This window comes from Bubalus bubalis, chromosome 20, assembly GCF_019923935.1.
Source record: "Bubalus bubalis isolate 160015118507 breed Murrah chromosome 20, NDDB_SH_1, whole genome shotgun sequence".
NCBI classification, from domain to species: domain Eukaryota; kingdom Metazoa; phylum Chordata; class Mammalia; order Artiodactyla; family Bovidae; genus Bubalus; species Bubalus bubalis.
The window spans coordinates 47,485,828-47,504,741 of record NC_059176.1 but is presented as its reverse complement, the minus strand read 5'-3'; the positions used below and the strand labels follow the sequence as shown (position 1 = coordinate 47,504,741).

Sequence of the window (18,914 nt, the reverse complement as noted above, 5' to 3'; positions counted from 1 at the left end):
AAACCTGGGTCTCCTGCATTGCAGGAAGATTCTTTACCATCTGAGTCACCAGGGAAGCCCAAATCTTAGGCGTGATGAAATCCACAGCCAACTTAGTTTTCCTCCAGAACAACCTGTGGCCATTTCTTGTTTATCACTGCTGCTGCCATCATGCTGACCTCAGGGAGTGCCAGGCCCCCTTCTATGCTCTGGTGCAAATGTGGCAGTACTCAGCCATCCCCTCAAATAAAACATTCCCTGGCAGAGTCCTGCAAATCTCCCCCTCAGCCACCAAGGCCTGCTCACCGGGCTGCTAGGGGTGGATGTAGTGTAGAGAACAACTGTTCCTGGGGTCCCCATTTGAGGCAGTGGACTCTACAGCAACCTCAGATGGGGCTGTGCTGACCCGCTGAGCTCTCAGATGTTTTCACTGTTGCTCACATTAAATGAACTCTCTTGGTAAGGCTAACACTCTAAGCTTATCATAGCTTCTACCAGCTGTTGCAGAGGCCACAAAGCTACAGTAATCAAAACAGTGTGGTACTGGTATCTGGGTAGACGTGTGAAAGTGAAAGTTGCTCAGTCCAGACGAGCTCTTTGCGACCCCGTGGACTGTATAATCCATGAAATTCTCCAGGCCAGAATACTGGAGTGGGTAACCTTTCCCTCCCTTCTCCAGGAGATCTTCCCAACCTAGGGATCAAACCTAGGTCTCCGCATTGCGGGCTGCTTCTTTACCAGCTGAGTCACAAGGGAAGCCCAAGAATACTGAAGTGCGTAGCCTATCCCTTCTCCAGGGGATCTACCTGACCCAGGAAACGAACCAGAGTCTCCTGTACTGCAGGCGGATTCTTTACCATCTGAGCTATGCTGCTGCTGCTGCTGCTAAGTCGCTTCAGTCGTGTCCGACTCTGTGCGACCCCATAGACGGCAGCCCACCAGGCTCCCCTGTCCCTGGGATTCTCCAGGCAAGAACAGTGGAGTGGGTTGCCATTTCCTTCTCCAATGCGTGAAAGTGAAAAGTGAAAGTGAAGTCGCTCAGTCGTATCCGACTCCTAGCAACCCCATGGACTGCATCCTACCAGGCTCCTCCGTCCATGGGATTTTCCAGGCAAGAGTACTGGAGTGGGGTGCCATTGCCTTCTCCGATCTGAGCTATGAGGGAAGCCCATGTGAGGGATAGACATGTAGACCAATCAAATAGAATTGAGAGTCCGCTCTGGGCTCGCAAGAATGCGGGTTGGAATCTCCTCAGCGAAGTCCGGAGCTCTCTGTCCGAGGACGGGAGGGAGCCGGCAGAGCTGCCACCGCCTCAACCCCAGGCCTCCTGCGCCGAGGCTGCTGCCGCCCGCCGACAGAGAGGCTCGGGGAAGGGTGGGCGCCGAGCTCCAGCGGCCCCTGCAGTCCCGGCGGCGGGCAAGGCTGAGCGCAGGGCTCCTCTACCCAGACCAGCAGCCCTCGTAGTCCTCCGGCACCTAGCGGCTCCTGCGGCTAGGAAAGGAAGGAGTGCGGGGTTGGAAGCAGCCAGGGCTGTGCTGGGGTCCAGAGGCTAGAATCTCTCCCTTCTCAGCGTCTGGTAGGGAGATCGAGGTGTGGGCCGGGGGGTCGGGAGGCGGGGGACTGAGCAAGGAGGCTTCTGGAGCCTCTTCCAGAGGGAAACCCATATACTCTTTCAGTTCAGTTCAGTTCAGTCGCTTAGTCGTGTCCGACTCTTTGCGACCCCATGAATTGCAGCACGCCAGGCCTCCCTGTCCATCACCAACTCCCGGAGTCCACCCAAACTCACGTCCATCAAGTCGGTGATGCCATCCAGCCATCTCATCCTCTGTCGTCCCCTTCTCCTCCTGCCCCCAATCCCTCCCAGCATCAGAGTCTTTTCCAATGAGTCAACTCTTCGCATGAGGTGGCCAAAGTATTGGAGTTTCAGCTTTAGCATCATTCCTTCCAAAGAACACCCAGGACTGATCTCCTTCAGAATGGACTGGTTGAATCTCCTAGCAGTCCAAGGGACTCTCAAGAGTCTTCTCCAACACCACAGTTCAAAAAACATTCTTTGACACTCAGCCTTCTTCACAGTCCAACTCTCACATCCATACATGACTACTGGAAAAACCGTAGCCTTGACTAGATGGACCTTTGTTGGCAAAGTAATAATGTCTCTGCTTTTTAATATGCTGTTTAGGTTGGTCCGGAGAAGGCAATGGCACCCCACTCCAGTACTCTTGCCTGGAAAATCCCATGGATGGAGGAGCCTGGTAGGATGCAGTCCATGGGGTCGCTAAGAGTTGGACATGACTGAGTGACTTCACTTTCACTTTTTTACTTTCATGCATTGGAGAAGGAAATGGCAACCCACTCCAGTGTTCTTGCCTGGAGAATCCCAGGGATGGGGGAGCCTGGTGGGCTGCCGTCTAGGGGTCACACAGAGTCGGACACGACTGAAGTGACTTAGCATAGTATAGCATAGCATAGGTTGGTCATAACTTTCCTTCCAAGGAGTAAGCGTCTTTTAATTTCATGGCTGCAGTCACAATCTGCAGTGATTTTGGAGTCCAAAAAAATAATGTCTGACACTGTTTCCACTGTTTCCCCATCTATTTCCCATGAAGTGATGGGATGGGAGTATAATTTGCTCTAACCTTTTTGGAGAACACTTATCCGTCAGTTTAAAAATACTCCTTCCCGTTGATCCAGTTAGCAATATTATGATACAGAAACAAGTGGTCAAAAGATGCGAAATCCCAGCATCATTTGAAATAGCAAAAACCATCAACGTGTTACAGGATGGGAATGAGCTGGGTAAGTTCATCCATGCAGTGCGCTGTTGCTCAGTCCCTAGGGTGAGGTGAGCCTCCATGTTGCTGATTTGGAGAAGAGCAGTCTGCCTTGTGTTGGGCAAGAAGTAACAGTCAGAACTGGACATGGAAAAGGGACTGGTTCAAAATCAGGAAAGGAGGCTGTATATTTTATATTGTCAACCGTGCTGGAGAAGACAGACTCTTGAGAGTCCTTTGGACTGCAAGGAGATCCAACCAGTCCATTCTAAAGGAGATCAGTCCTGGGTGTTCATTGGTAGGACTGATGTTGAAGCTGAAACTCCAATACTTTGGCCACCTGATTCGAAGAGTGACTCATTGGAAAAGACCCTGATGCTGGGAAAGATTGAAGGCAGGAAGAGAAGGGGACGACAGAAGATGAGATGGTTGGATGGCATCACTGACTCGATGGACATGAGTTTGAACAAACTCTGGGAGATAGTGAAGGACAGGGAGGCTTGGTGTGCTGCAGTTCATGGGGTCACAAAGAGTAGGACACGACTGAGTGACCGAACAACAACAACAACAACAGCTTACCTTTCCCAGCACCCAGGCTCTCCTGATGCCGTGCCTGAGTGGGTCAGGGGTGACAGAATGACCTGCACTGTCCCCTTCTCTGGTCCCAGATTCCACTTGTCTTTCTGTCCTGTGTCCTTCAGGATGGGGAAACCCGCTCCTTGGTGCTCCCTTCCCTCAGAACACCTAGGCCACACTGGGAGGCTCAGCAACACATACTCACAGAGCTGTCCGGGCAGGATGGCTGCTGCCACGTGATTTTCAAGAAGGCCCCTTGCACTCTGGGGCTTTGTCTTCTCCCAGCAAATCCCATGTAGAATGTTAGCATCTGGTTTACAGCTTGTCTCACCTGGGCCTAGGAAAGGCCCATGAGAGCTGCCCGCTCCTCCCCTAAAACTCACCATCAATTGATTTTGGAAGGAATTCGATATTTCAGAAATGAAAACTAAAGACTTTGGTCCCAAAACTCTTCATGGTGGCTATTGAGGGAAGGGCTGCTCTATTATCTTTAGGACTTAAAGACTTTCTAATTTTTTAAAAAATAATCTATTTATTTTTGGCTGTGCAGGGTCTTTGTTGCTGGGAACTGGCTTTCTCCAGTTGTGGCTAGCGGGGGCCTGGGGGCTCCTCTTCATTTCGGTGTGGGGGCTTCTCATTGCAGTGGATTCTCTTGCTGTGGAGCACAGGCTTTAAGGTGCATGGGCTTCAGCAGTTGTGGCACATGGGCTCAGTTGCCACGTGGCATGTGGAATTTTCCTGAACCAGGAATCAAACTTGGGTCCCCTGCATTGGTAGGGGAGACTCTAAACCACTGAACCCCCAGGGCAGTTCAAAACTTAGAGCCTTTAAATGTCTTAACTGTCCTGGGTCCCACAGGCAGTTGAAAGAATGGTGTTCTTTTCTACCACACGAGCATGAGCGTTGCTGCTATTACTTAAGACTGAAGTACTGGAAAAACTCTTATCCCTTTCCCACATTCGTCTTACAACTCAGCCTCTTTTCTTTCCCTTGCTTGGGCCAGAGTCCAGGCCCAGCCCCAGGCAGGCAGGCCTCCCTAATGAAGAGGCCCGGGGCCCCACTCCCCTTTAGCTCCACAGAAGGTGCAGAGGCCGACCGGATCAGGCATGTGGCTGCGGGTCTCTATCCACAGCCTCTGGTCTGGAAGCCCCAGACTAGCTGGCCTGCTGAAAGGCCGCATCCCTTTCCTCCTCCCCTCAGACCTCTGGATCTGCCTCCAGTCTGGCCACAGAAAGCTCTCTTCTGCCCCCACCTGGCTCTTGGCTGCCACTGCAGCAACCGGGAAGTGGGGGCGGGGTGGGTGGCGGCGGAGGGTGGTGGGGGTGGGCGGAGGGTTGGGAGTCGCTTCCTCCCGCAGCCCTGCTATCCCACCCTCTCCCGTCTCTCCTATTACTCTCCCCCAGGCAGTTCCTCATGGAGTCTTTGCCTCTGCCCTTAGCCCCTGAATTCCAGAGAGATCTCGCCTCTCTCTCTTCCTTTCTCTTTGATGCTCAACTTCTGGCTCCCTCTTCCTGCACCTTCCTATTGCTAAAAGCTGGATATTTCTAGACCTGCACTGTCAGACATCGTCAGTAGCCACTAACTACACATGGCTGTTGAACCTTGAACTGTGGCCAGTCTGAAACGAGGTCTGCTGTGAGACTTGGTGTGAAAAAATCAATTAATATGTTTTATTGATAAGTTCTAGGGCTTCCCTAGTGGCTCAGAAGGTAAAGAATCTGCCTGCAATGCAGGAGACCCGGGTTTGATCCCTGGGTTGGGAAGATCCCCTGGAGAAGGGAATGGCAGCCCACTCCAGTATTCTTGCCTGGAGACTCTCATGGACAGAGGAGCCTGGTGGGCTATAGTCCATGGGGTTGCAAAGAGTTGGATACAACTGAAGGACTAATACTCCACTTAACTTCATTGATAAGTCTTTTTTTCTTTTTTATTTTTATACCTTTTTTTTTTTTACTTCATTGGTAAGTTTTACATTGACTACATGGGTAAATGATAATATATTAGATATATTGGGTTAAGTTAAATACATCATCAAAATTAATTTCATCTATTTCTTTTTACCTTTAAAAAAAGATTTATTTATTTTTATGTATTTATTTTTGACTGTGCTGGATCTTTGTTGCTGAGCAAGGGCTTTCTCTAGTTGTAGCGAGCAGGGGCTACTCTTTGTTGCAGTGTGGGGGCTTTTCTTGTTTCAGATCACGGGCTCTAAAGCACAGACTCAATAGCTGTGGTGCTCTGGCTTAGTTGCCCTGAATCATGTGGGATCTTCCATGACTGGGGATCGAACCCTGGCATTGACAGGTGGATTCTTAACCACTTGACCACTTGCTAGAAAACTTAAATCACAGGTGTGGTTTCCATTATATTTCTATCAAATGACACTGGTCTAGAGTTGGTCTGAAGTCCCAAGGGACCTCAATGAATCCTTTCATTGTGACCCTTTTTAGCATGTTTGCCCAAAAAAACTCTAAAGCAGCTGTGAGCTCTCTCTCTAGCCCCAGAAACTGGTCTCCTTACCTACTCCTCTGGTTCAGGACCACTCTGAGAGGAGATCCAGATATGTACCTCAGGCTGTGAACACATTATGGGTTGAGGGGGTGGCCACTGATGTTCCTCGATCAATTGTACAAGAATAAGAGCTCCTGGGACAGAGTCTGGGGCTTCTGAACGGGGCCAAGTAAGAGTCAGCCACATCCTGAGTCTCCCCATGTGTAAAATGGGCAGAATTCCTGCCCACCTCATGGCAGTCTAAGAATCAAATGCAATAATAGCCAGAAAACACCGGCACAGTGTTGAAGAAGTGATCGTCCTTTCTCTGACATGTTAGGGTCAGAAGTCAGTCCTTCTGAAACTGATCTCTTTTATGCTCTGGGCATGCTCTGTCGATCAGTTGTGTCCGACTCTTTATGATACCATGGACTGTAGCCTGCCAGGTTCCTCTATCCATGAGATTTTCCCGGCAAGAATACTGGAATGGATTGCCACGCCCCCTCCTGGGGATCTTCCCGACCCAGGGATTGAACCTGTGTCTCTTGCACCACCTCCTGCGTTGCAGACAGATTCTCTACTGCTGAGCCACAGGGGAAGCCCTTATGCTCTGTAGTGTCTGGATTTACTTCCTTTCTCAGTAAAGATCTTTTTGAAAGTTCAGATGGAGGGTTCCTACCCTCTCTCCCTCTTCACATAGGAGAGCTTTGGGTAGAGAAGGGCAGGCCTTGGAGAGGAGTGGGCCGCAGGATGCTGGGGCACAGAAGGCATTCCTGAGCCAGGGTCTGAAAGCAGGGCTGGGATATGTCATGGCCCTGAGAAGTAGCTGACAGGGAGGAGTGTGTGGGCTGGCCCAGTGCTCCAGAGAGCCCTGCTGGTGCAGGACTTAGCCCTTTCCAAGATGAGCAGGAAATGACGGCCTAGGGCATTTGAGGCAGTGGCCACAACCGACCCACTCACAGGGCAGCGTCCAGGAGTGTGACACCTGCGGGGTGTGCTCTCCGCTGAGACTCGACCTGGCACACCAGAAGCAGCCTCCAAGCTGGAGGAAAGGGGAGGGTCCTGGCGGCTGGAGGTAAAATCCCAAGATTCTGGTGGTGGCATTGTGCCCGCTAGAGCTGGGCAGCCCAGGAGGAGGAGGCCAGCCAAGTCCCAAAGGTCAGCCTGTAAAGTCCAGAGAGGACACCTGCCTGAGGCTGTCTATTCCCACAGCATCAGCACGGTGGCACATCCAGTGCCTGTGATGGGTGTTTGGGGGGTGGGTGCTGGAGCCAGTACACTACCTTACCACCGAAAGGAAACAAGGGGCTTTAGAAGAAGAAGGAGGATATTACAGGGGTTTCAGAGCCTCAGTGGGTCTCCCAGGGCTGGTTCCCTGTCAGCAGTTCCTGGTACTTCCATGGGCTTCTTCTTTTTAAAAACTATTTATTTATTTAATTTACTTATTTGGCTGAGCCGGTTCTTAGTTGCGGCACACGGGCTCTTTGATCTTCACCGTGGCACGCAGGATCTTTATTTAGTTGTGGCATTCGAACTCTTAGTTGCAGCATGTGGGATCCAGATCCCTGACCAGGGATTGAACCTGAGCCCCCTGCATTGGGAAGCCATTGGACCTTAGCCACTGGACCACCAGGAAGGTCCCCCATGGGCCTCTTTGGCCTTCTGCTTTTGTTAACCTAAGCACGTAGCTTAAACTTACCTCCTGTTTTTTTGTTCCTCTTTATTTGAAATTTAAGAACTGCAGTTGATTTATTATCAACTTTAAGGAGAAGTCTATTTTATTTTTCTGTCTATAAAAGCAAGATATATCATTGTGGACATTTAGGAAATATGCAAAAAAGCTGAAAAACAAGAAAATTGTTCTGGCCCTACTAGCCAGGGACAGATAATTGGTTGGCATTTTGGTGTATTTCTTTCCGATCTTCTTTTTATGCAGAGTTGTGGAGTTTGTTTTTGCCCCCATCATTGTGGTTACGCTCTATATGCAAGTTTGTGGGCGTTTCTCCATGTTATTGTGAAGCCTTGGTAACCGTTGTTTTTGATGGCAGCTTGACAATGCTTAGCTATTCCCCCATTGTTACATGTTTGCATGCTCTGTGCTCAGTCCTGTCCTACTTTTCATGACCCCACGGACTATAGCCCTCCAGAGTCCTTTGTTCATGAGATTTCTCAGGCAAGAATACTGGAGTGGGTTGTCATTTCCTGGGTTGAAGATCCAGGGGATCTTCCCAACCCAGGGATGAAGCCTCCTGTGTCTCTTTCATTGGCAGGTGAATTCTTTACCACCGAGCCCCCTGGGAATCCCTTATTATGTGTTTGGTTGGTTCTAACTTTCCCACTTGGTAAATAACACAGTGGTGAAAAAGTGTCCCATCTCTGTGAAGAGAAGAAGGAAGCAAAGGGTTTGAGACCACAGTAAGGATACAATTCAGGAAGGAACAGAGTCCCAGGGGCTCTGGTTGCTCCATCATCTTGCTGCAAAACGCTTCTATAGCCTGGCTCCAGGAGACAAGAAATGGGGCCAAAAGGGTGGCTATTGTAGGAGATTTCCTTAGAAACAGTTCTCTGACCACAGGAGTGGAGATAATGAGTTGTTTAGAAGTGATGAGTTACCCGTCACAATAAGTGACAGGAGGGGTCCTGTAGAGGGAAGACATCCCTTTACTCTGAGGTCACATTAGGTCACATCTTGGATAAATTCCAACTCTTGGGCTCTGTGAGCTTTGTCTGAAATCATCACAAGCCCCTCAGCCAGTGATGAAGCAGCCCTCAGATCAGTGGTCAAAGAGAGACAGCCTAGAAGGGAAGGAAGAACCTTGAACTTGGAGCCAAAAGACACAATAGGTCTAATTCCTTCTCTTCCTGTATTATGGGAAAGCCATATTTAACCCTGTGGGGGCCTCAGTTTTCCTGTCTCTCAAGTGGGATAACAATACACACCCTGCCTAACTTCCCAAAGCTCTAACTTCCTGAAGTCCTGCCTGTAAGGGTCTGTGCGTGCAGACTGTGACCCCCTACACATGAAGTGAATTAATACTGTCAGCATCAACGGCAGCAGGGCAGCGATGGTGACGCACCAGTGGGGTGGACCCGTGCTCCCCTGCTTCCCTGGGGCCGCACTTCCCGGGCTCCATGTTTCCTCTGGCATCTCTCTATAACCCTGTCTGTGCTCCCTCTTGCAGATCGATGCTGCCTCCCTAATTGCGGCCTCCGTGATGGCTGCTCCTTGTGCTTTAGCCCTCTCCAAGCTGGTCTACCCAGAGGTGGAGGAGTCCAAGTTCAGAAGTGAGGAAGGCGTGAAACTGACCTACGGGTGAGCGCAGCAAGAGGGCCTGCACAGAAGGAAGCCGGGGGGTGGGCAGGGACAGGAGGAGAGTCAGGGCCACAGCAGGTCCTGTGTGCTCTGCCGCCCACTGTCTTTCACCAAGCCCAGCCCATCTCCCCTCTCAGCCACTGCCGTACCTGTGGTTTACCTTGAGAAAATGCAGGATCCAGGTCTCGAATCTTATCTTTCAGTCTCTGACCAGCGGGATGTGCCTGGTGTGTGTGTGTGTGTGTGTGTGTGTGTGTGTGTGTGTGTGCACACGCGCGCGTGCTGAGGAGGGCATGAAAACCACGCCACCTCTCTACATGACCCCAGCATCAATCATTGACATAGTGAGCACTGTCCTTGACTTCACTCACCTCCTAATATCTCTTCATCACTGTCTTAGCAACCTTTGTGTAACATTTAATTCTAAAAAAATATATATATATATATTTTTTTTTTTGAAAGACAACACTTTGGACAAATGTACTTACGGATAAAATGGGCGGCCCCAACCTCATAACTGCCTGAAGGTCTGGGGCAGCAGTGCCCTAGAGGAATATAACATGAGTCACATGTATAATTAACATTTCCTAGCGATCATCTTTAAAAAGTAAAGTGGTGATTTTTTAATAAGATGATTTTAGTAAGATGTTTTGACTCAATATATCCAAAATATTTTCATTTTAATGTGTATTTGATATAAAAATTATTACTATTTCAGGGACTTCCCTGGTGATCCAGTGGTTAAGACTCCATGCTCCCAATGCAGGGGGTGTGGCTTTGATCCCTGGTCAGGGAAATAGGGTCTTCCCAGGTGGCTTAGTGGTAAAGAATCTGCCTGCCAATGCAGAAGACATGGGTTCGATCCCTAGGTTGGGAAGATCCCCTTGAGAAGGAAATAGCAACCCACTCTAGTATTCTTGACTGGAGAATTCCCTGGACAGAGGAGCCTGATGGGCTATGGTGCATGGGGTCACAAAGAGTTGGACATGACTGAGTGATGGAGCATGCATGCATGGAGGGAACTAGGCCCCTCATGATGCAACTAAAGATCCCAAATGCTGCAACAAAGATCCTGTGTGTCGCAACTAAGACTCGGTATAGCCGAATATATTAAAAAACTTTTTTTTAAATTTTAGAGGTATTTCATATTTTCTGGTACTAAATCTCTGAAACCTGGTGTGTATATTTGTAACACATCTCTATTCAGATCTGCCTCCTTCCAAGTGCTTGTTAAGTTGCGTGCAGGTCGTGGTTTGTCTTAGATGATGTCTGTACTAGGAGTCTGGGTCTTATCCTAGTGCTTGGACCAGCATCTTTCTGGTCTCAAGGGTAAATAAGGACCCCTGGCTCTGACATGCTCTGTCTGAGTTTGAGCCTGTAGGACAGGGAGCCCTGAACTTGTGGAGACAGGCCAATAATGACATCTCTTTGTCCCATTGACAGAGATGCTCAAAACCTCGTAGAAGCAGCTAGCAGTGGGGCTGCCTTGTCCGTGAAGGTCGTGACCAACATCGCAGCCAACCTGATTGCCTTTCTGGCTGTGCTGGACTTCATCAATGCTGCCCTCTCCTGGCTGGGAAACATGGTGGATATCCAGGGGCTCAGCTTCCAGGTACAGTCCCTCTCGACCTGTGGAGGGGGTGGTCCTGGCCAGTGGTGACTGTGGGTGGACACCCACAGAGCCCAGGTCAACCCCAGTCCCAGCGGCTCCTCTTGCCTTGCGCCTCAGCTCATCTGCTCCTACATCCTGCGGCCAGTGGCCTTCCTGATGGGCGTGGCCTGGGAGGACTGCCCGGTGGTGGCGGAGCTGCTGGGGATGAAGCTGTTTCTGAACGAGTTCGTGGCCTATCAAGGGCTCTCCGAGTACAAGCAGCGCCGCCTTGCGGGCACTGAGGAGTGGGTCGGCTCCAAAAAGCAGTGGATCTCCGTGAGTGTCCCCCTCCCCTTGCTGGGGCAGGGCATGATGCAACTGTCCCTCTGCAGGCTGGCTGAGACACACGGAGGTGGTCCTCAACCTCCCACATCCCGTTGCCCTGGGCAACAAGACAGCCTTAGGCTTCACTGCCATCTTTCTCAGGGTCTCTCTCTCTTGGCTTCCCTTGTGGCTCAGTTGGTAAAGAATCCACCTGCAGTGCAGAAGACCTGGGTTCTATCCCTGGGTTGGGAAGCTCCCCTGGAGAAGGGAAAGGCTACCCACTCTAGTATTCTGGCCTGGAGAATTCCATGGACTGTATAGTCCACGAGGTCACAAAGACTCAGACATGAGTGAGCGACTTTCACTTCACTTCACTTCTCTATCTTTTGAAGATATCTGAACTCCAGCTGTAGATAGTCTACCATCCCGTGGCCTTGGGCCAGCTGCTGCACCTTGCCTTTTCTGTTGGAAAACCAGTGTCATACCTGCCACCCCTGCCCCAAAGGAATGGGTGTGAGACTCTAGTGAGGAGCTAAGAGAGTAAAACAGAAAGACCTCACCACATTAATCTCCAATATACGGGATTCAGCTCAGGGGTTGGTTTGTTCAGTTAAGACTTAAAAAAAAAACCCAAAACTATAAAAGCTTTCTAAGATGAAACTCTCTAAAAGAATAACAACCAATGTAACATGATTAAGAATAAAAAAAATTAAAAAAAAAGAATAAAAAAATTACCCATCATATCGTCATCCCCAAATGACAGCTATTATAATATATAATCAATTATATCTAATTATATGATAATAAATATAAACATAACAATATAATATTTAATTCCACTGTTTGGCTCTTATACCCAATGCTGAAACGAGTAGCTTTTGCACTAAACTTTTCCCTCTTCTCTGATGATTTCCTTGGGAGCTTTTCCACATGTGGGATGACTGAATCATATGGCATGAATCCTGTGTGGGTGCTGCCAGTAACTTTTGCAAAGGGTTATAGCAACTGAAACCATCCCAGCTGTGCCTGTGAGCATTGATTTCACCACACACTAAACAGGGCAGAGCAGCCTCTTAAAAAAAGAAGTCTTGCTACTTTAATGGGCAAATAATAGCTTATTGTTTTAATGTGTGTTTCCTGGGTTACTAGGAACTTTTAACATAAAATATTTTTTCTTGTCTTTGAAATTATTTTTTTTAATGATAAAGAAATGTACTCTTTAGCTTTTTTTTTTTTTTTTAAGAAGGTTTATATGGAGTAAAAAGCTCAGGTTTCCCCTCACTCCTAATTTTCGGCTCCAGCATCACTGCCTTCTCTAGACACAGTGGCGGTATGTACCTTTGGGCTTCCCTGGGGGTTCAGAGGTAAAGAATCCACCTGCAATGCAGGAGACACAGGCTTGATCCCTGGATTGGAAAGATCCCCTGGAGGAAGAAATGGCAACCCACTTCAGTATTCTTGCCTGGGAAATCCCATGGACAGAGAAGCCTGACAGGCTACAGTCCATGGGGTCTCAGAGTCAGACGTGACTAAAGCGACTGAGCACACACCCACACATGTGCCTTCAGGGCCTTTTTCAGTGAGCTTCATTCCTTCAGCAAGTATTTGTTGAGATCTCTGAGGTGTCAGGCCCTCTGCTGGGTACCAGGGATAAAAAGGGGAATTAGACAGACATGGTACCTGGTGACATGGAACTTATATCTAGTCAAAGACACAAGAAAGCAAAGGAATAAAAAATTTTAAACCACAATCTGCGGTAAGTTCTATGATGGAAACAACAAAAGGAATCAGGGAGGGCGTCTTTCCTTGACTAGACAGGACTGACTGGACAGGGAAGGCCTCCCTAGGGACTTCCCTGGTGGTTCAGTGGTTAAGACTCTTTGCTTCCACTGAAGGGGGCTCAGGTTCTACCCATGGACAGGGAACTAAGATTCCATGTGCCACACATTGTGGCCAAAAATAAGGCCCCCTTGAGATGGGTACTTAGACCAAGACTTGGAGGGAGGAGCAAAGGCCAGAAGAAATGGGGACTAGCATTCCAGGCAAAGAAAGAGGTACATGCAAAGGCTCTGAGGTTGCCCAAAGCACTGGCTTGGAGAAGTGAGAGATGTCTACTTAGAACAAGTGGTAACTGTGACAGAGTGACCCAGGCCAAAGAGCAGTTGGAAGTTACTGAACATTTGACTTCTGACATTTTAGCATTACTTGGGCTGCTGTTTGGAGGGTGATTGTAGGTGAGTAAGCAGAATGCAAGTACCTTAATATTTTTAAATTGATTTATAAAAACTCTGTATGTTATAAAGATATTAACTCTTTTCCATCTTCTATTTAAAATTTTTTTTGGCCACGCCACACATCATGTAGGATCTTAGCCCCCCAATCAGGCATCAAACTTGGACTGCTTGCATTGGAAGCATGGAGTCTTAACCACTGGACCACCAGGGAAGTCCCACATTTTCTACATATATTTTTCCTGGTCTTTTTTATTTTCCTTTTCCTTCATCCCGTATTCAGGAATTTTTTTAAAATACAAATTTATACCAAATCTTTGCATTTCTTATATTATTTCTAAATTTAGAGACTTACCTCCATTCCAGAAACCTGGTAAGGGTTAAGTTCCTGAAACAGTATGATGAAGTAGTTGAAATGGTGCGCTCTTGGGAGTCAGACAAAACTGAGTTCAAATTGTGACACAGCTGCCTTTTTGCTGTGTGAACTTCAGTCACTTCTAGGAGCCTCAGTTTGCTCCTCTCCAGGATGAGAGCAATAAGGCTATTCTGTAACAATAATATTATTATCCTATATTTTCTAATATTTAATGTTTAAAATGTTAATATTTACCTGCTTTAATGATCTAGAATTAAATTTTTTATATGGTGTGTGGTATGGGTCTAAGCCTATCTTTTTTTTTCCCCCAAATTGTTCCATTTTGGCCATTAGTACTTCTAGGAAATTACACAACTGTTCAGAGCAAAAGGAAAAGAGAGTTACATTGCTTAAATACCTACTCTAGGGACTTCCCTGGTGATGCAGCAGTTAAGACTCCATACTTCCAATGCAGGGGCACGGGTTCAATCCCCGGTTGGGGAGCTAAGATCACACAAGCTGTGTGGCCTGGCCAAAAAGTTAAAATTTAAATAAAATATGAAATTAATATAGAAAAAGAAATAAATATCTACTCTATGCCTATTTCTTCCTATACATGATATGATCTCTATGACAGGCCTCCCAGTCAAATAGTGTTATTCCCACATTCCTGATGGAGAAGCTGAAATTTAGGTTCCACCCTGGGTCAGGAAGATCCCCTGGAGGAGGGCATGGCAACCCACTCAAATATTCTTGCCTGGAAGATTCCATGAACAGAGGATCCTGGGGGGCCACAGTCCACAGGTCACAAAGAGTCAGATAGGTATGACTGAAGCGACTCAGCATGCCTGGGGTGGTTTGAGCACATCCCTGTGGGAAGCCCATCACCTCTCATCTTCTGCCTTCTCAGGTCAGAGCAGAAATCCTCACAACGTTTGCCCTCTGTGGATTCTCCAACTTCAGCTCCATTGGGATCATGCTGGGAGGCCTGAGTGAGTCCTAGAGGGGCCTCCCTGGCCTCCTATAAAGGGCGGGGGTTGAGGGGTGTTGGTCTCCAGTTCTGGCTCTCAGATACCTACAACTTCCTAGGGATCTGTACGCCTCAGTTCTCCTCTTGGTCTAAGGCAGAGTCTGAACAAGGAGGTCATGGAACTTCCTCCCAGCCCTGGAATTTCATGACTTCTCTGCTGCTCAGCTGGCCCAGGGGGTCAGCACCTTCGCCTCGTAGGGCAAGCCTGGCTCAGGGCCCTAGGGAGGGTCGGAAGGTATGGTGTTGGCTGACCAGCTGAAGCTTTGACCTGCCAGTTCCCATACCCACAGTGGATAGACATGCCCAGTGGGGCCTGGGGAGGAAGGCTCTATAGAACTATCAGCTTTTTACAAAAAACCTTTCCACCCTTCACAGTCCCCTGCTTGGTGGTGCAACCATCCCGTTTTATTGAAAAGGATACAGTCTTGCAAAAGTGAAATGTGACCCGAGTCACTCAGCTATTAAGTGGCTGTTAACTGTCACTGTGTTAGTCATGCAGTCGTGTCCGACTCTTTGCAACCCCATGGACTGCAATCCATCAGGCTCCTCTGTCCATGGAGTTCTCCTGGCAAGAATACTGGAGTGGGGTGCCATTCCCTTCTCCAGGGGATCTTCCCGACCCAGGAATACAACCTGGGTCTCCTGCATTGCTTGGAGAAGGCAATGGCACCCCACTCCAGTACTCTTGCCTGGAAAATCCCATGGACGGAGGAGCCTGGTAGGCTGCAGGCCATGGGGTCGCGAAGAGTCGGACACGACTGAGCGACTTCACTTTCACTTTTCCCTTTCATGCATTGGAGAAGGAAATGGCAACCCACTCCAGTGTTCTTGCCTGGAGAATCCCAGGGACAGGGGAGCCTGGTGGGCCACCGTCTATGGGGTCGCACAGAGTTGGACACGACTGAAGCGACTTAGCAGCAGCAGTTCCTGCATTGCAGGCAGGAGATTTCTTTACCATCTGAGCCACCAGGGCAGCCTAATAAATGGCTAACCTGTATTTAATCCTGGGTCTGCCTGATTCCAAACTTAATGTTCTTTCCCTACTGATGGCATGTGGGGAGATGTGGAATGCTATTTAGTCAGGCCAAGGAGGTCTCTCAGACCCAACAAGCATCAGAAGGACAGCGTCTGTTCCTCTGGCCCCCCAGAAGAGGAAGGGGGTTGGTCAGCAGATGCAGCCAGAAGCGCAGAGAGGAGGCAGAGGGGCCTGCAGAGTTCTGGCCCTGAGCCCTCCTGTCCTCCTGCAGCCTCCATGGCTCCCCAGAGGAAGAGTGACTTCTCCCAGATCGTGCTCCGGGCGCTCTGCACGGGGGCCTGTGTGTCTCTGGTGAACGCCTGTGTGGCCGGTGAGTGCAGGCCTGGTGGGCTCAGGACTCAGTCCAGGGCCAGGCACTGGGGCCCCGGGCTCTCTGGCAGTCCTTGGGTGGCGTAGCGGGGGATAGTAAGGGGCTGGAGCCTGCCCACTCGCTGCTTGCTCTGCACAGGGATCCTCTACATGCCCAGGGGCCCTGCGGTGGACTGTGTGTCCCTCCTGAACACCACCCTCAACAGCAGCAGCTTTGAGGTGTACCAGTGCTGCCAGCAGGCCTTCCAGAGGTGAGTGCCTGGGCCGGGGGCTAGGGGCCGGGGGCCGGGGTGCCGACAGTGATGGGGCGCAGAAGCCCGAGTACCTGGGGTGGGGGAGGCCTTTGGTACCAGAGCAAGGGGGTAGAAATGTTATGGCTGTGGCTGATGTAACCAAGGGAAGAGGAAGCGGGGCTTGAGGACCAAACTTAGAAGTTTGGACCAGAGACATGGAGCAACTTCCCTGAAGTTGCTCAGCCTTTAGTGATCAGCAGAGCCCAGGCCTGGAGTGCAGACTACAGCTTCTGCTTCTTTTCAGCACCAGCCCGGAGTTCAGCCTAGAGGCCCTGGACACCTGCTGTCGGTTCTATAATCACACGATCTGTGCGTAGCGGGGACAGAACGTCTCTGTGTCTTCCGGGCGTTATTCTCTCCCGAGAAGCAGAGCTGCCACCCTTCTCTCTCCAGGGCCCCCTATCCTGGGGGAAGCCACAGGGCTTAGACCACCTCAGGCACAAATTGGGAAAGGTGATCAGGGAGTGGGCGGATTGATGGGTGCCCCCACCCTTCACCCCCTTTCTGCTCTCGCATTTCCTCCCTCCTCAAATGTGAACGCTCAGGGTCGCCTCTGCCTCCTCTCTCTTCTCTGTCCCCCCTGCCTTGGGTCTCCCCTGTTTGCACTCCCCTTCTGCTCCGGGGCCCTCAGCCCTGGCATTTCAGCGGCCTCCTTCCCTTCCCTTCTCTCTGGACATGGGAATCTTGCTGTGGCTTAACCCCTGCCACATGGCTTCTCCTGGAGATGCTTTCCTCCACTTTCATAGACGCCTCTACTGCCCTCCCACACAGCATTTTCCAGACTGGTGGCCTGTATAGCACTGTCCCCCAAGGTATGCAGAGGTTTCCATGATCCACTAGGTTTGGGAAATACTGGGCTAAATAAAGTTAGGGTTTTTTTTGTTTGTTTGTTTTGTTTGTTTTTCTCACTGTGGACTTGTCAGAGCTTGATGTGGATGTGATAGGAGATGTTTTCCAAATTTGGCTGTAAGAATCTTTTCTATGGGAGTATCTTTTAGTTGAGGATCCCATGGGAAACAGTTTGGGAAATACTGGTTGACGTTCAGACTGCTTTACTCTACATAACTGTAGCCTTTGTAGATGTTTACCTGGCGCTACATGCCAGTGTGCAGTTCTCAGTGCTTCATACTTTGTAGCTCAATCCTTACCACAACTCTTTGAGGCACGTACTATTGTCATTCCTAGCTGAGGACCAGAGTTCAGAGACGTTAAGTAACTTGCCTGAAGGGGCACAGCTGGGAAGAGGAAGAGGCAGGACTTGATCCCCAGCCATCCAGTTCCACCAGCTGTGGTGTCTGGTCTCTCCGCTAGGCTGCTAAGAGCTCGGTCATGTGACTCTCCCTACGCCCTCTGCTTGCCTCTTCTCCCCAGCCCCGTCCCTCTGCTCCAGCAGGTCAGGCATCTGATGTGTCTTCTGTGCCTCTGAGCTTTTGCTTCCGGAGTTCCTGTCGCCCAGCATGCCCTGCCCTATGCTCCTTGCACTCTCTCCTCATTTCCCTAGCAGCTTTGGCTTTGAGGCCTGCAGGGTGCCTGTCCCCCTCACTGGCCATGGGGCACGTGTCCCCTCACCCACCTCTGTTGGATAAGTCTCCCCAGCTGGGGCCTGAGGCAGAGGCCCAGCTGGTCAGCAGTTACCCTGCTCTGTCAAGGATCTGGGCTCTACTGGGCACTGGTCTTGCTCCTTGTGACCCCCATGGGCCCTGGGTCCCTTCTGCAGGGCCCATGTCATTGCCCTTAACTCTGCACAACAGAGTCAGTGGCCTGACTCCCATGCTCCAGGGCAAGGCTCTTCCTTGCTCCCTGCAGCCCCGACTCCCCTTGAGCTGTCAAAGGAGGCCTGGACGTCACAGCTGTCTCTTTTAGTATTTGGGCGCCACTCCCTCCCCAGCCTCCTTTCCTGGACCACCCATGCACACAGCACCTGGCCAGTCACATTTCCGGGAGGACTGTTGGCCCCTCAGAGACAGGACTTGGATGTTTCTGGGTCCTCATGGTGCTCAACACAATGCTGGGCCTGTGAAAAGTGGGAGTTTCCCAGGTGGCACTGGTGGTAAAGAACCCGCCTACCAACGCAGGAGACTTAAAGATATGCAAGTTCGATCCCTGGGTCGGGAAAATCTCCCTGGAGGAGGGCATGGCAACCCACTCCAGTATTCTTGCCTGGAGAATCCCATGGACAGAGGATCCTGGCGGGCTACAGTCCATGGGGTTGCCAAGAGTTGGACACGATTGAACCAACTTGGCATGTATTGAGCACATATTGTGAAAGGTGTTAAATGAGTCTTTAAGGAATGGAATTCACCCTCTGTCAGAGGTACCAGCATGCATCCCATGCTATACCTGTATGGACGGCTTCCAGTTCAAGAGCTGTTCTGATCCAGGGGACTCCTTGGTCATCCGAGCGGTGGTATCTCACCTTCTCCTCCACCCACTATGCTCCTTCTTTCTCTTCTTGCACCTGCAGAAGCTGGGAGTCCCTTGAGGCTCCCAAAAATAATACCGCAAAAATACACTGCTTAGAGAGGCACCTGCGCTGGTACCAGCTGCCTGAGCCTCAGTTCAGTTCAGTTCAGTCGCTCCTTCATGTCTGACTCTTTGCGACCCCGTGGACTG

The 18,914-nt window shown here is 50.0% G+C and overlaps 1 protein-coding gene across 2 annotated transcripts in view; it reads left to right on the top strand.

Annotated features, from left to right (window-relative positions):
• Positions 1 to 17,179, top strand: part of SLC28A1 (solute carrier family 28 member 1) — a 62,994-nt gene extending 45,815 nt beyond the window's left edge. The window contains exons 12-18 of one of the 2 annotated variants that reach the window (XM_006058295.4): positions 9,002 to 9,132; positions 10,576 to 10,744; positions 10,862 to 11,059; positions 14,544 to 14,625; positions 15,911 to 16,009; positions 16,148 to 16,259; positions 16,546 to 17,179. In XM_006058295.4, coding sequence (XP_006058357.1) covers positions 9,002 to 9,132; positions 10,576 to 10,744; positions 10,862 to 11,059; positions 14,544 to 14,625; positions 15,911 to 16,009; positions 16,148 to 16,259; positions 16,546 to 16,618 — 864 coding nt within the window. In that variant the 3' untranslated portion in view covers positions 16,619 to 17,179. The remainder of the gene's footprint in view (positions 1 to 9,001; positions 9,133 to 10,575; positions 10,745 to 10,861; positions 11,060 to 14,543; positions 14,626 to 15,910; positions 16,010 to 16,147; positions 16,260 to 16,545) is intronic. The other variant, XR_003105377.3, reaches the window with a different exon arrangement.
• The last annotated feature ends 1,735 nt before the right edge of the window (positions 17,180 to 18,914 follow it).